This window comes from Propithecus coquereli, unplaced genomic scaffold (genome assembly GCF_000956105.1).
Source record: "Propithecus coquereli isolate 6110/MARCELLA unplaced genomic scaffold, Pcoq_1.0 Scaffold281, whole genome shotgun sequence".
NCBI lineage: Eukaryota > Metazoa > Chordata > Mammalia > Primates > Indriidae > Propithecus > Propithecus coquereli.
This window is the reverse complement of record NW_012148408.1, coordinates 732,800-746,694: the sequence shown is the minus strand read 5'-3', so window position 1 is coordinate 746,694 and position 13,895 is coordinate 732,800. Positions and strand designations below refer to the sequence as shown.

The 13,895-nt window shown below is 52.3% G+C and overlaps 2 protein-coding genes across 3 annotated transcripts in view; both read right to left on the bottom strand.

The window, feature by feature from the left end:
* Positions 1 to 5,648, bottom strand: UNC119 (unc-119 homolog (C. elegans)). Its single transcript, XM_012648339.1, has 5 exons — positions 5,317 to 5,648; positions 1,704 to 1,817; positions 1,131 to 1,233; positions 798 to 970; positions 1 to 536 (listed from the first exon to the last, which is right to left on the bottom strand). Exons 1-5 carry the CDS (start codon positions 5,534 to 5,536, stop codon positions 424 to 426), a joined length of 723 nt encoding a protein of 240 aa, XP_012503793.1. The 5' UTR covers positions 5,537 to 5,648; the 3' UTR covers positions 1 to 423.
* Positions 5,649 to 7,095: 1,447 nt separating this feature from the next.
* Positions 7,096 to 13,895, bottom strand: part of PIGS (phosphatidylinositol glycan anchor biosynthesis, class S) — a 12,789-nt gene continuing 5,989 nt past the window's right edge. Inside the window, exons 5-11 of one of the 2 annotated variants that reach the window (XM_012648338.1) lie at positions 12,771 to 12,978; positions 12,351 to 12,493; positions 11,471 to 11,585; positions 9,834 to 9,979; positions 9,137 to 9,237; positions 8,125 to 8,335; positions 7,096 to 7,797 (exon numbers count right to left, since the gene is read on the bottom strand). In XM_012648338.1, coding sequence (XP_012503792.1) covers positions 7,522 to 7,797; positions 8,125 to 8,335; positions 9,137 to 9,237; positions 9,834 to 9,979; positions 11,471 to 11,585; positions 12,351 to 12,493; positions 12,771 to 12,978 — 1,200 coding nt within the window. In that variant the 3' untranslated portion in view covers positions 7,096 to 7,521. The remainder of the gene's footprint in view (positions 7,798 to 8,124; positions 8,336 to 9,136; positions 9,238 to 9,833; positions 9,980 to 11,470; positions 11,586 to 12,350; positions 12,494 to 12,770; positions 12,979 to 13,895) is intronic. The other variant, XM_012648337.1, reaches the window with a different exon arrangement.

Below are 13,895 nucleotides of genomic sequence, written 5' to 3'. Positions count from 1 at the left end.
CTGGGGCCAGGGCACCATGGATCTTTGTAAATTGACAACTCTAAATGGCCTGAAGGTGGCAGGCAGGGGACAGGGAATGGATCCCTGCCCTGACCTAGTCACAGCCTGGACAGGGGAACACTATTCTGAATCTTCGGCCCAAGAGAGCCCAGCTAAGCTGTCCGGAAGTCCTGGCTGCTCCTCTCACAGGTCTTCCTGGACATGGAGGCATACAGCCCCACCACCACCCACCCTGTGTGCCAGGCCCCCTGGGCTTCACGGGCGTGGACTGGGGATATCAGGCACCCTTCCTCCCAATGCTGACTCTGGGTCCAGGGCTCCTGGAGCACCCCCCAAGCAGAAGACCATGGGTTGAGAGGTGAGTGCTGGGGAGGTCACAGCTCAGGGCCCAGGACCAGAGGGGGGAAGGGGTGGTTTGGGGGGTCAGGGTGTCCCGCTGTAGGAATAGTCTGCTTTATTGTGCATCACCAGCCGATCATCCACGAAGTAGAAGCTGTCAGACTGTGTTTCGTACGGGTGACGGATCATCTCGCTGACTGCAAGAGAGGCCCAGCCAGGCCGGGCTAAGGTCAGGAGCCGGAGGCTTCAGGACTGGGGGACAGGGACAGCTAAACAACTTCAGAGAGTTCCCCAGCCTCTTTGAGCCTGTTCCCCTATACGTGACATGGGAATGGTGCTAGACATAAAAGAAACCCAGGGTGGTAAGAAAGGGGGTCACCCCAGAGGCACCCCTCCGTCCCCAGCATGGCCTCTACAGGGGTCCCCTTCCCCCACCTCCCTAAGCCCTGCCCACGCACTCAGCTCCTCCGAGAGCGGGGGGAAGTCGTAGATATGCTCGCAGGTGTTCTTGCTGCTGGGAATGCAGAAGCCGAAGTGGAAGTCAAAGCTTTTGAGTAGCTGGTTGCGGAAGTAGTGCCTCTCGATCATGCGGAAGTTGTTGACAGGCTTGTCTCCCACTGTGAACTCCACCCTGAGCAAAGGGAAGGGGGGCAGCCTGAGTCTGGCCTTGAAGTAAGCCACCCAGCGGGCTCAGGGCGGACCACCCCTAGGAGAGGCTCAGCAGGAACTCAGGAAGGGTTCACTCCCTCCCTCTCCTCACCCCCAGCCCTCACCCCAGCCCGGTGACTCACGTGGCTCCCACCTGCCTCAGGCGGAGGAAGGCAGGCGTGAACTGGTAGCGGACAAAGCGCCCAGCATTGGGGTCCAGGTCCCGTCGGTTGATGGGCAACCGCTCTGCAATGTACCCCAGCTGGGCCTCAGTGGGCTTCAGGCAGAGGGGCCCCTGCTCACCCAGGGTTCCACTCCAGGGCGCCCATCTGTCTAAATTCTTAAAACTCTCCAGGAGATTCTGGTGCATATTGAGAGTTCAGACCACTGGCCGAATGGTGCCACCTGGGGGTTCTAGGTCAGCGGGTCACCAATTTCAACTGAGGTTGCCAGGGCTACAGGGTGTCCAGAGACCTGGGGTCTGGGGGGCTGCAGTTCCCAGGGAGGCCTGCAGAGGGCAGGCTGGCAGGGCACAAACAGGACTATCCTCCCAAGATGTCCAACCCCAGAAACAGATGGGCCTGCAGACTCCTGAGAAAGCTTGTGTCCAAGCCCCAGCTCTGCTTGACTCCTCCGGGGCCTGAGGAGTCCCCGGGCGGCCCACTCCACAGCTCTTGCTGGCCTCCCCTTGTCTATGGCCCACCCAGCCCACTCACCTGAGGCTGGGGGCTTCTTGATTTCAAAGAGGACAGTGCCTGAGTCCATGTCCCGAATCTTAAACCTGACGAAGTCGATCTTATAGATATTCTCCTCAGGGGAGCAGAGGTAGTCTAGGGGAGACAGGAGGCTGAGCAAGGAAGGGGCCCAAAAGCCCCTGCTGCCTGCTCAGCTTTTGTGGAACCCGTAGTAGCTCCCACCTTCTCTGATCCCTAGGAAGGAGAGAACTGAGTCCCTGCCCTGGGGGAGCCCCTACAGTGTGGAAGAGACATATGGAGATCTAGTGGGGGATGAACAGCCCCAACCTAGTGGCCTCTGGGGGTCAGAGAAGGACAGGTAGAGAAAGGTAGAGGGCAGGCCATCTCCCCCACACTTTCCCTCCTACCCTGGATTTGAGGGCCCTTATTCCGGCCTCTGCCTGCAGAGCTGGCTGGTATCTTTGGACCAAATGAGTCTCCAGTCTGGTGGGAGCCCCCATGATGAGAGGGAAGATAAAGGGGGTGACATAGCTGTGCCTTGGGAGAGACACAGTCCTCTCTGGAGAATACCCCACCCCTACCCCATGTCTGCCCCTGGCACTATGTCTAGATGTATCGGGTGGGGCCGAGGTTGCAGGGACTTTCCCCAACACGCACTGCTGGGGCAGGTGAACAACCCCTTCCCTGTTCCTCCTCACCCCCCATGCCCCCTCCTCTCTCCGTAAGCGGCTTATGCAAGCCCAGCTCCCTTAAGCAGCTTAGCCAAAGCTCTGCTGACTCAAGCCCAGAGCTTGGGATACTGGGGGGATGTCAGCCAACTTTGCTCCCATCCTTTGTTGATCTCCAAATGGGAGGAAGTCGTAGCAAACAGAGGGGTCCCCCTTAGAGGTTATCTATCCATCTATCCAGCCTTGGCTCTGAGCCACCCCCCACAGAGAAAGTACTCCCCAACTCCCACAGAAAAGAGCACAGGCTAGGGCAGGAAGAGGGTGTAGCAGGTGTAGCAGAGGGTGTGGATGAGGGAAAGGGGAGTCCTCAGGCCCAGAAGGGGAACCAAGAACTGTGGGAGGCCCTGTCTGAGGGAGGCTCAGGAACCTACAGGGCCAGATCTAACCCTTGCTGCTCTTGCAGCAACTGCAAGCGCTCAGGAAGGCCCTGGCAACAAATGGGAAGGAGCAGAGAAGTATCAGCCTGCACAGCATCACATCCTCCCTGGTGGCCCATAGAGGCCTGGAAATCACCCTCCAGGTCACTGGGCCACATCCTATTCCTCTGGGGCAGGAAGAGGAAGTTAATATAAAGCCATTCTCTCTTCCCCAAGCCTGCGTCTTCCCCCAGCCTGGGGCAGCCCCCTCCAGGAAGCCCTCCTGGCAGCCAAATGGCACCTTGAGGCCCAGCAGGGAATACATACGGCTTGGGGAAGAGGCAGGGCCCTGAGCCTTGACTTGTCTACCATGACCCACGGGGGAAAAAAGATGAGAATGGAAGTGGGCAGCCCCTGCCTCAACCTGTACACCTGTTTTCACAGAAGCAAGCACTTGTACAAAGCTATAGAAAGAAGGCGCAGAGCACGGAGAGAGGTGGCAGAGTTGGGAGCAGGGTCCCAGTTGCCCAACTCCCAGCTCCCTGTAAGGCCCTCTCTTTTTACCCCATTCTCCAACTTTTGGAGCCTCTCCTCTCATTTGGGAACAACTTCCTGCAATGTGACCTCAGTCTCTTCTACTGCAAACTCAATCTATCCGTCTCTCTGTCCTTAGAGCTGAGCAACAAGGGATGCCTATGGCTCAGAGCACCACGGCCCTCCCTCCCTTCTGGCAAGGATGAGGCCTGGACCCTAGGGTCAGGCCAGAACACGGGGCAGAGTGGCCAAGGGCTCAGAACACACCCACTCTATTCCCCTCCGCCACAAATAGCTTCCTAAGCTGGATTCAGGGCCCAGTAATCCAGGAACAGCAAACCTCAGACCTGTGTGATTGGGGTCAGAAGAGACCAGGCAGGGGTGTGGAACCCTGTTCTCAGCTCCTGCACAGGAAGGGGCTCTCGTGAAGCCCCTCCCCCTTCTCATTCCCCACAGATGCCCCATCTCTACTAAGGGCTATGAATTCCCTCCACATTAGGAGACACATGGTGGTACACGAGCTGGAAGCCACCTCTAGGTATAAAATAAACCCCCAAAGTTACCCAGGACCCAGTCAGTCTGACCTCTGCACTTCCTCTGAGGAAGTTCTGCCACAAAGCTAAGCTGAATCCTAAATGCTGCTCTTGCAAACTGCAGCCCAACTGGCCCCAACATCAGTCTGGTCCAGGCCCCCTCCCTCCACTGATGCTGAACACCAAAGGAGTTCAGCACTCTGGGGGCCCAGCCAAGAATGGCTGTTGCCTAGCTCAGAGAGGAGGAAGCAGTTGGGCCCCCAGGGACACAGGTGCACAGGCTCGAGCCTGCCATCATGGGCCCCTCTACAGCTCTGTCTGGGAGCCCTGGGCTCTGCTGCGCTTGCAGCTCCAGGGCTCAGGTCCACTCCAATGCCTGTTCCCCCATCCCCACAGAGAGGGCTCCCAAGAGTTGCTCTCTCGAAGGGAGCTGAGGTTGGTTGCTGAGTCCAAGGTGGAGGAGGGCCACTGTCTCTCCAGATACCTTCTGTTCTTCAAGGCTCATGTGAGGCTTCCTAGCCCTTGTTCCCTGCCTATGATGACCTCCTCCCCTGCCCCGAATGCCCAGGCAGCAGCCATGAGCAGCCCTGTGGGGTCTGAAATCCTACTGATAAAAGAGCCCTACGTACAGAGCACGCACAGCATGCCGGGCACTGCACAAAATCAGAAGACTTATTTTCACAACAACCTTATGAAGTAGGTGTCATTATTTCCATTTTACAAATGAAGAAACATGCTCAGAGAGGTGAGGTTACTTGCCCAAGGTCACACAGCCAATTATATGGCAAAGCTGTGACTCCAACCCAGGCAGTCGAGCTTAGAAACTTAACCACAGTGGAGACCAGTCCTCCCTTGGTAAGAGAGCCCCCAGAAGAGAACAAGCCATAGTTCAGGCTTACAAGGGTATTAAACCACTCCCACCACAGGACCCACAGCCAGCACACTGAAGCTTCCTGTTCAGTTCTTTTCTTGAGAAGGAAAATGGCCCCAAGTATTCCTGGGGCATCAGGGTGAAGGTTTTAACGCTTAGGGAGACTTGGAGAGTCTTAAACCCTCCTAAGTAACTCAGCCTCCACCTAGCCTCCAGCGTAGGGGGAAGGGCAGACTGCCCTCAGCCCCCTCCTCATTAGTGCAGAGATGGGGCCTCGAGGGCTCTGAAGACTCCAGGGGGAAAGGGTTACAGTTGCAGCTGCTGCCCCACCTCCGCCATGGGAAAAGGGGATAGACCCCTCAAAAAGGAAGGAGTGGGATGGAAATAAATCTCTAAAGGGAGAGGAGAGGTGCACAGGGAGATCAAGAGAAGGGAGGACATACAGATCTCAGGTTTGGAGGCAAAGGGAGAGTAGGGGACAGAGGCGAGGGGGACCCGGGTGGGGGAGGGGAGGCGGGAAAGGGGGCGGGGGCCGGGGCTCGGCGCGCGGTGAGGGCCCCCTCGCGGCTTCTCCCTCCGGCCCGCGGGCGGCGCTCCCTCGCCGGTGCTCACCACCCGTGATCCGCTGCAGCCCCAGCACGTCCTCTGGCCCGATCGGCTGCTTCCTCTGCAGCGGCCCCGACCTGGGCCCCGGGCCTGCCTCGGGCTCCGACTCGGACCCGGATTCGGATTCCGCCTGCGGCTCCGGTGTGGGCTCCAGGCTCGGGCCCGAGGCCCCAAGAGCGGGCTCCTCCCCCGTCCCGGCCCCGCCGCCGCCCTTCTTCACCTTCATGGCCTCGCAGGGCCGCGGCGCTTCTGCTGCCGCCGCCGCTGCCTGCGCCAGTTGGAGCCGGGGAAAGGGGGAGCGTCCGCAGCCCCGCCCCCCGCGGGCCAGGTACCGCCCCGGCGCCGGCCCCGCCCCCCCGCCCCCTCGCGCTGGGGGGCCGCGGATGCGGGAGCTCCCATTCATTTTTTCCGGATACGTTTTCAGTACTATAGGGGATCCCGACTACCTTTCCTGTTATTCGTTGTGTTCCAGCCTTTCTTTCTGCCCGCCTCAAGCGAGTTCCAGTCTCAGGGTCTTTTCCAGATGGCCTCTTCTCTCCCGGTTTCAGCTCAAATGTCACCTGCCCAAAGGCCCTCCCTCACACCCAGCCTAAAGTACTTCTTCCCCCCAAGTCACTATCTGGTCGGCCTGTTTTTTCTTTCTAATGCATTATGTGAAATTATTTTTATTTGTTCATTGACTCTTCCCCCTGAAAGATCAGCTCATTGAAAGCAGAGATCCTGTCCACTTTGTTCTCTATAATTCCCCAGATAGTGCTCAGGGAGCATTCTTTTTTTGATCTGATGAATAAGTTAGTATCTCAGGGCTTTCACTGGTACAAGCTATTCTCTCTTATAGAATCACTGCTAAAAGAAAAGAAGCAGATGCTAACAGCCTTGGGCAACCCAGGACATTCCCAGGGACAATAGCCCAGGTGTCTAGCCACCCCAGGGTCCTACAGGACAGAGAGGTAGGAAGGGCACATGGCCACCTGGGAGCAAGGGGGACCTGTGAACACAGGAGGACAGATACCAGGAAACCATTACTTACACATGAATGAACAAAGAATGAGTTATGCTCATACTTCATATTCAACCAGTGTTTATTAACAGCTTAATATATGCCAGACACTTTCACATGCTTATTACATTTAATCCTCACAACCACCCTGTAAGGGAGGTATCATCAGTGCCATTTGAACAAATGAAAAACCAAGGCTCAGAGATTAAGCGACTTATCCCAAACTCCCCAAACAATAAGCGCAAAATCAAGGATTTGAATTCAGGACTGCTTGATTCCAAATATGGAGTTTCTAGAACCTCTGCCACACACACAACACCAGGACCTAAGGTGCTGCCTCCTGGAGTGCTGGCAGGCTGTACCCAACAGGCAAAGCCAGCCTTGAGGGAGGGAAGTGAGGGAGAAGGTCCCAGAGGTGACCTATGCCTGGTTCCTTTATCACAGCAGTGCTGGGGCTCTCCCTCGAAGATTAGAGAAGCCTGGGCCAGGCACAGGGCTCACGCCTGTAATCCCAACACTTTGGGAGGCCAAGGCAGGAGGATCACTTGAAGTGAGGAGTTCAAAACTAGCTTGGGCAACATAGCGAGAAACCACCTCTACAAAAAAGTTTTTAAAAAGTTAGCTAGGTGTGGTGACACACTCCTATAGTCCCAGCTACGCAGGAGGCTGAGGCAGGAGGATCACTTGAACCAGGGGTTCGAGTTGCAGTGAGCTATGATCACACCACTACACTCCTGCCTGGGCAGCAGAGTGAGACCCCCCCTGTCTCTTACAATAAAAAAATTTTAAAATTTAAAAAAAAAAATAGAGAAGCATGGAGGGGAGGAGGCTGCAATCCAACCTAGGGCTTTCCCCTAATGCTCCCTCTCAGTGCAAGAGTGTCCTATGATAAGAAATGGGGAAAAGCACAAGCTGCCCCTGCCCCAGAGGTAGATGGGCAGGGGCCCTCAAGTTCAAGCCCAACATGGAGACCCAGAGGACATGCCTTTTGAGGCTTCTGGGGGTTGGGGGGGCAGGACCTGAGCCAGGGGAAGGGGAAGGGAAAGAAAGATGAATCCATCTTGAAGTGTTGTACTTTGGCTGCTGGAGAGCTGACAGAGGAGACTGGAGACAAGTTGGTCATTCCCAGCAGGCCCCATGGATGTGCCTCTCAATCTAACACCTCCCACCCTGGCAGAAAAGGAAGGCTTCCTGTTGAGATGCTGCCCTGATCAATCTACCTTCTCAGGCTTTTTCCAGGACTTTCGGGTCTCCAGGAAGATCTTGACCAGGGACAGGAGGATGGGCACAGCCATAGGCAGGAAAAGCGGGATGTAGATGGCAAACTTCTGGTCATCAGGAAAATAGAGGAGGTGGAGGAGTGATGGGTCAAAAAAGGCACGCTCAGAGGATGTCACGGCTTCCTGGCTGGCAACAAAGGCAGATGCCAGGTGCCCAGAGGCCAACTCCTCCGCTGCCTTCTGGACTGCAGCTACAGCCCTGTACACCTGGGAAGGGAAGGGAATAGGGGTTACCAATAAGTTGTATGCATTGGTGGGAGGGGCGCAGGGCCTTACTCTGCCTTCCATCTACCAGGGAGGTTGCCTTCAGGATATCTGGAGTTCAGTCTAAAAGGACTATGGTTTGTTTTCTTAGGGTTGGCTTGAAACTCTCATCTGGACTCCTGCTGGGGAGCTGGCACTGCTGTTTAGAAGAAGCCTGGCGCACTTAAGGAGGGCGGGCCCACATACACTCTGACCTCACCTGCTCTCTGGTCTCACCACAGCCTGGCCACTCCAATCCTAGGCTACAGAATCCATCCCCTGCCCACTTACCTCAGATGCCACATCGTCCTTGATGACAATATTGCTGATCTTGCCCAGAAGCTGGGCCAGGGAGGTAAGGGTGGTGGTGGCCGTGGCCAGGTTCTCCACTGACCGAGCCCAGAGCAGCCGGTCTAGCTCCCAGGTCATTAGCCCTTCACTCTTAGGCCCTGAAAGCAAGCACTTCGGAGGCACGTGGGGCTGAGCAATCCCAAAGAGCAGCCTGTAGGGACAGTGAAGTTAAGATCAAGGTGGCTGAGACCAGAAGGTGGAGATGATGGCTAAGAGTCCTAGAATATTTGTCCTAAGCCAGTGGTTTTCAATCTCACCCAGAACCATAGGGGTGGTGGGGAAGTGCCTCAGGATCTTAGGGGGTGAATGGTAACATCAAACAATCCTTGCTTCAACCAGAATGTTTCTGTATTCACCTGTTTCTATACTAGACTTTCAGGCTCTTGTTAGAAAAAAGTTTCCATGGCTAAAATATTTCTGTAAAATCAACTTTGTTTAATCCCCTCACCCTCTCTACCCTCTCTTTGGACAAATGGGGCCAATGGGACTTAGTGTTAAGGGATGATCCAGGACCACCTTTGACGAGGCACATGTGCTGTGCTTCTCTAAGCCGGCACCCATGACAGACACTGCTAATCAATCAGAAGAATACTCTTCCCTGAGCCCAGACACAGCCTTAGAACCCTCAACATAGGGCTTCAGGCAGCCACTGTCAATCAATCAGACAAGAATCAACAGCTATTTTCTTATGCACCCCTAAATCATAGCCCACGGATCTGACATTCATGAGGCTATTTTTCTTAAAACAAGTTTTGTCAGCTACTAGTCCTTCTTAGGAAAAGGATGATGGGATCTTTGGAAAGCTTTCTTGATTTCCCTGAGGCTCTTGGCATAGCTAAAGTGTCCCTACCAGGTGAGATTTCATTCTGCTCTGCAACCCCCTCTACAGCCATGGAGACTATGGCCAGACTCTCGGTGGCCATGCCCCCAAGTGGATCACCCAGGACCTCACCGCAGCTGAGCCAGGAACACCTCCATCACTCGCACCATGTCCACCTCGACTCTCACTGGCAGCTCTGAGCCATTATAGGCTTTGGAGTCAACGTTATATATCTAAAAGGAGGAATGAGATTGCCACAGCATCATACCAAGACTGTGCATAGCTCGTGCATAGCTCTGCCCTAGGCAGTCTGGAGGCCATGAGAGAAAAGGAAGACATATTCTCTGCTCTTTAGAAGCTACAAACCCAATGGTATAGCTAGTAGTTTTCTGAGTACCTACTAGGAAGAGATTTAAATAAATTATCCCAATTACCCCCTCAAAAGTCCTTTAAAATAGATTTTTTTTAATCCCATTTTAGAGTTCTACCCATGAGAAACTCCCAGTTTAACAGGGGAGACAAGGTTCCCAACCTTGCAAGACTCCCACGAATAAGGCCAGGATCTAAGATGGACACAGAACAGTCTTAACCAAGTGCAAACTGGTTAATGTGAAAGGGTCATAGCACAGAAAACATTCACAGAAATAAGAATGAGTGGGGCTGGCAGAGGAGGGGCATGAACACACAGCACCCTCACCTCCCTGGTGCCTGACCCTCCCACAGGCTGGGCCATGGAGGACTCCAAAAGAAAAAGAGAAGGAACAGTTTCAGGCAACATCTGTCTGTCCCAGAAGCTTGGACTCTGGGGTCTGCACAGTGCGACTATTACCATAATGCCACCCCAGCGGGGACTGTGGAATGCATTGGTGGCCACCGGAGCCCCATCCTTGTCTTGGATGTACAGGGGGGAGTGGGCAAGCTCAGGCACGTAGAGTAGAAAGTTGAGCACAGGGTACAGCGAGGCAGCACTGGATCCTGTGGCATAAAGAGAACGGAAGGCAGAACGTGTTGGACCTAGACCTCAATTCCAGGTCAGCCTCGAACTTGCCGGCCACTCACTCTGAGCCTCAGATTCCCCAGCTGATAGTCACTAGGACATAATCCAGTCCTGGGTTTCTGGGGTAAAGGGCTTCTGAATGTTCTCCTGAGATGTGCTACACAGGTGGAACGTAGTCCTTAGCCCCAAAATGCCCCTAAAACCTGTCCCCCTCTAAAAGGCACCCCTTGACTAAGACAATTCTCTTAGTCATTGCCACAACGCATCCATATTGCTATAGACAGTTTTATGCACAAGTGTAAATCTAACCTCATGTTAATTCCCTGCTTACTATCCTTCAAAGACTAACCATTCATATCACCTTAAAATTCAAACTCTTTCACGCGGTCCTTTATGATCTGGCACCTGCCTGCCTTGCCAGCCTCATCTTTGGTCACTCACTCACATTTCAGCCACACTAAATTACTCTGAGCTCTCTGAATGTCTGTGCTCTCTTAATCTTTTGCATCTAAGCTCATAGTTCTCTTTGCCTAAACTGCCCTTCTATCTCTGTACTCAGAACTGCCACAAGGCAGTCCCTCAGCCAATGTTTGCTGAATGAATGAATGGAGGAAGAATTTGCTAAGGGCTCATGTGCCACGCTTCTCATTACACTTGGTCCACACTGGCCTACCTCTGGTGTCTGAAATTCCAGTTTGTGATATACTCGCTTTGGTTTGCCGGTTTTACAGTTCTTGGTCACACCTACTCTTCCTAGGATCCGTACCCAAAATGAAGAACTATAATCCTCACTTCAAGGTTCTTCAACCTCAATCAGCAGAACTATCAATTCAAAGTCTGCTTTCATGTACTTTTGCTGTTGTCTTTCCTACATGTGTGGTCATATCTTTCCTACATGGCTTTCAGGAAGAGAGACCCAGCCTAGCCATTTGTAAAAAGTGCAGGGAATCATGTTTAATAAATGCTTGTATGCTGGGCACAGAGGCTCATGCCTGCAATCCTAGCACTCTGGGAGGCCAAGGTGGGAGGACTGCTTTAGCTCAGGAGTTCGAGACAAGCCTGAGAAGAGCAAGACCCTGTCTCTACCAAAAATAGAAAAAATTAGCTGGGTGTGGTGGTGTGCACCTATAGTCCCAGCTACTCAGGAGGCTCAGGGAGGAGGATTTCTTGAGCCCAGGAGTTTGAGGTTGCAGTGAGCTAGGATGATGCCACTGTACTCTACCCAGGGTGACAGAGCAAGGCTTTGTCTCAAAAAATAAAATAAAAAAATAAAAAATAATGCTTGTGGATATAATGGGTGTAAAGATGGAGATGTCAACAGAGCATCAGGAAAAAGGAGCCTAAACCTCCCCAGTCCTCTCAGACCAACCCAGCCTGGGAACCATCACTATATACAACCCATCTCCAACCCCAGGCTGAGCCATCCCCTCCCTGGCCTGGCAGAAAGACCCTCAGCCTCAGGAGCTCACCCAGTCGGGACTCCACGGGGTTGATGACATGGGGGAGGCTGTGCATGTCCAAGTAGTAGCTGGAGGAAGCTGGGTCAAAGCGAGGGTTTACCCCCAACATTGCATAGTAAAGGATCTGCAAAGAGGGAGGAGGTTATTTTGTTTACTGATTTACAGTCTACTTTCTCACAAAAAAGATTTGAGGTGCCTTAAAAAGATACAGTCAGGGCTGAGAGAAAATACATGTAGGAGAAAAAAACAGTGAAGCCAAGGATAAAGTTAATACACTAAATGCATGCTTTGAAAACCACATATTTTACCAGGTTTCCTAACAGTCTAACCAAAGAGGGAAACAAAGAACAGCATGATTCAGTGTCTGCAAGAGCAAATCAGGCCAGTTATTCAGAAGCAATTACTCCCACTACTACAGCCTCATAAAAATTTCTCCCACAAGTTTTCCCTCCAAGGACATAGCATGAGACAGAGAGCTACATTCTTCACATCTTTATTGTTACTATATTAATATATTTCAGGAAGCTTTTTAAAAAAAATTAACTCCTTAAGGATGGCTGAAGGCATTAACATCTAGCCACAACAGGTGAGTACAGGTCTCAGCGGGAGCCACGAGGTAGGTGGTTTGTTAATAAGCACTGACAGAACTCCCTCAGCTGGACGCTAAGGAGGAAAAAGAAAGACAACAGAATCTGCCATTGACGGACAGATGGACACAGACACATACACACACACCAGTACCTGCCCTTATAACACTCATGTACATGCAAATACACAGGAAATTCCTATCAAATCAGCAAGCTCTAAGAGGTGGAAGAAAAGACTGCACCTGTAAACACTAAATCGTATGGTCTTTGAAAAGGACTCCTCAACTTGCTCCCAGTCTCACCTGAGAGTCCACAGAGAAGTTGCCAGCAACACTGAGGGCATTCAGGAAAGGCTGCACATAGCGCCGGACAGCCCCCTCGATGTCCCAGTGGACGTCATGGGATCTGGGGTCTGGGTTGAGTAAACTGAAGGTGATCTCATAGCCTATAGAAACAGTAGTTGGGGAAGTCAGCAGCCCCTGTGGATTAAGAAAGAGGGGCACCCTGTACCCCTAGCTGAGCTGAACTTGTTTCCCCTCTGGAATGGGACTGGTTGCCATCATGGAACCAAAGGGAGAGTAAAACTGGGATGGGAAACACCAAGTGCTTTAAGAAAAAGTTGACACCAGAGACAAAAGGAGTAAGGATTTTGCAAGCAGATTCCCCTCCTGCCCCACATAACTCATTTCCTCTCCCTTCCTATGGCAAGCCCGGTACCCTACCCAAGCTGGACTTGAGAGGCCGCCTCTTATCAGAGCTCCACTTGTCCTCTGGAAGGTGGTCGGCCAGAGCAGCGGCAAGCACATCCTCAGTCAAAGACATGGCCTGGGCTATTTGGACTATGCGGCGGCCAATGATGTTAAAGGCCTCCCGGTGCATTATGCCCCGAACAACTGCTGTCCTCTTGGGCCCAATGTAGCTCATCATGTCCTGTGGGAGTGAGCAAGGGACAGAATGCCCATGGCTCAGGGAAGAAAGCCAAAAAGCATTCTAGCTCCTGTCTTTGAGAATCTGTCCTCTTGCCACTGACCAACGGGCCGGCACCTCTCTTTAGATTCACAGTGAGCTATTAACTCAGCATTTCCGAGCTATGAGTATATATGAGAGTTTTCATTCGTTTCCATTTCCTTTTCTTTCCCAGTAGACATAGGTCCAGGCAGCATCTATATCTTCAGAGGCTGGTAAAATGATGAACTGGAAACTAAGAGATGGCTTGCTGATCAAGAAAAGCAGAATAGGCTGGGCGCGGTGGCTCACGCCTGTAATCCTAGCACTCTGGGAGGCCAGGGCGGGCAAATCATTTGAGCTCAGGAGTTCGAGACCAGCCTGAGCAAGAGCAAAACTCCATCTCTACTAAAAGAAATAGAAAGAAATTAGCTGGACAACTAAAAATATATAGAAAAAAATCAGCCAGGCATGGTGGCACATGCCTGTAGTCCCAGCTACTTGGGAGGCTGACGCAGGAGGATCACCTGAGCCCAGGAGTTTGAGGTTGCTGTGAGCTAGGCTGACGCCACGGCACTCTAGCCCAGGCAACAGAGTGAGACTCCGTCTCAAAAAAAAAAAAAAAAAAAAGAAGCAGAATAAACAAATTGGAAAGTTTGATATAAGAAAATGGCACATGGCAAAGAGGCAAGTACAAGAATGTTCACAACAGCATTATTTCTATTATAACAGTAAATAAACTAGAAACAATCCAAATGTCCATCAGCAACAGAAGGGATAAATTATATGTATGTTTATACAATGAAACACAGATTCAATTAAACATATTATCATGGATGATTCTCTCAAATGTAAATGTTGAATAAAATAAAAGAAGAACAGGTACAGGATTATATCATTTA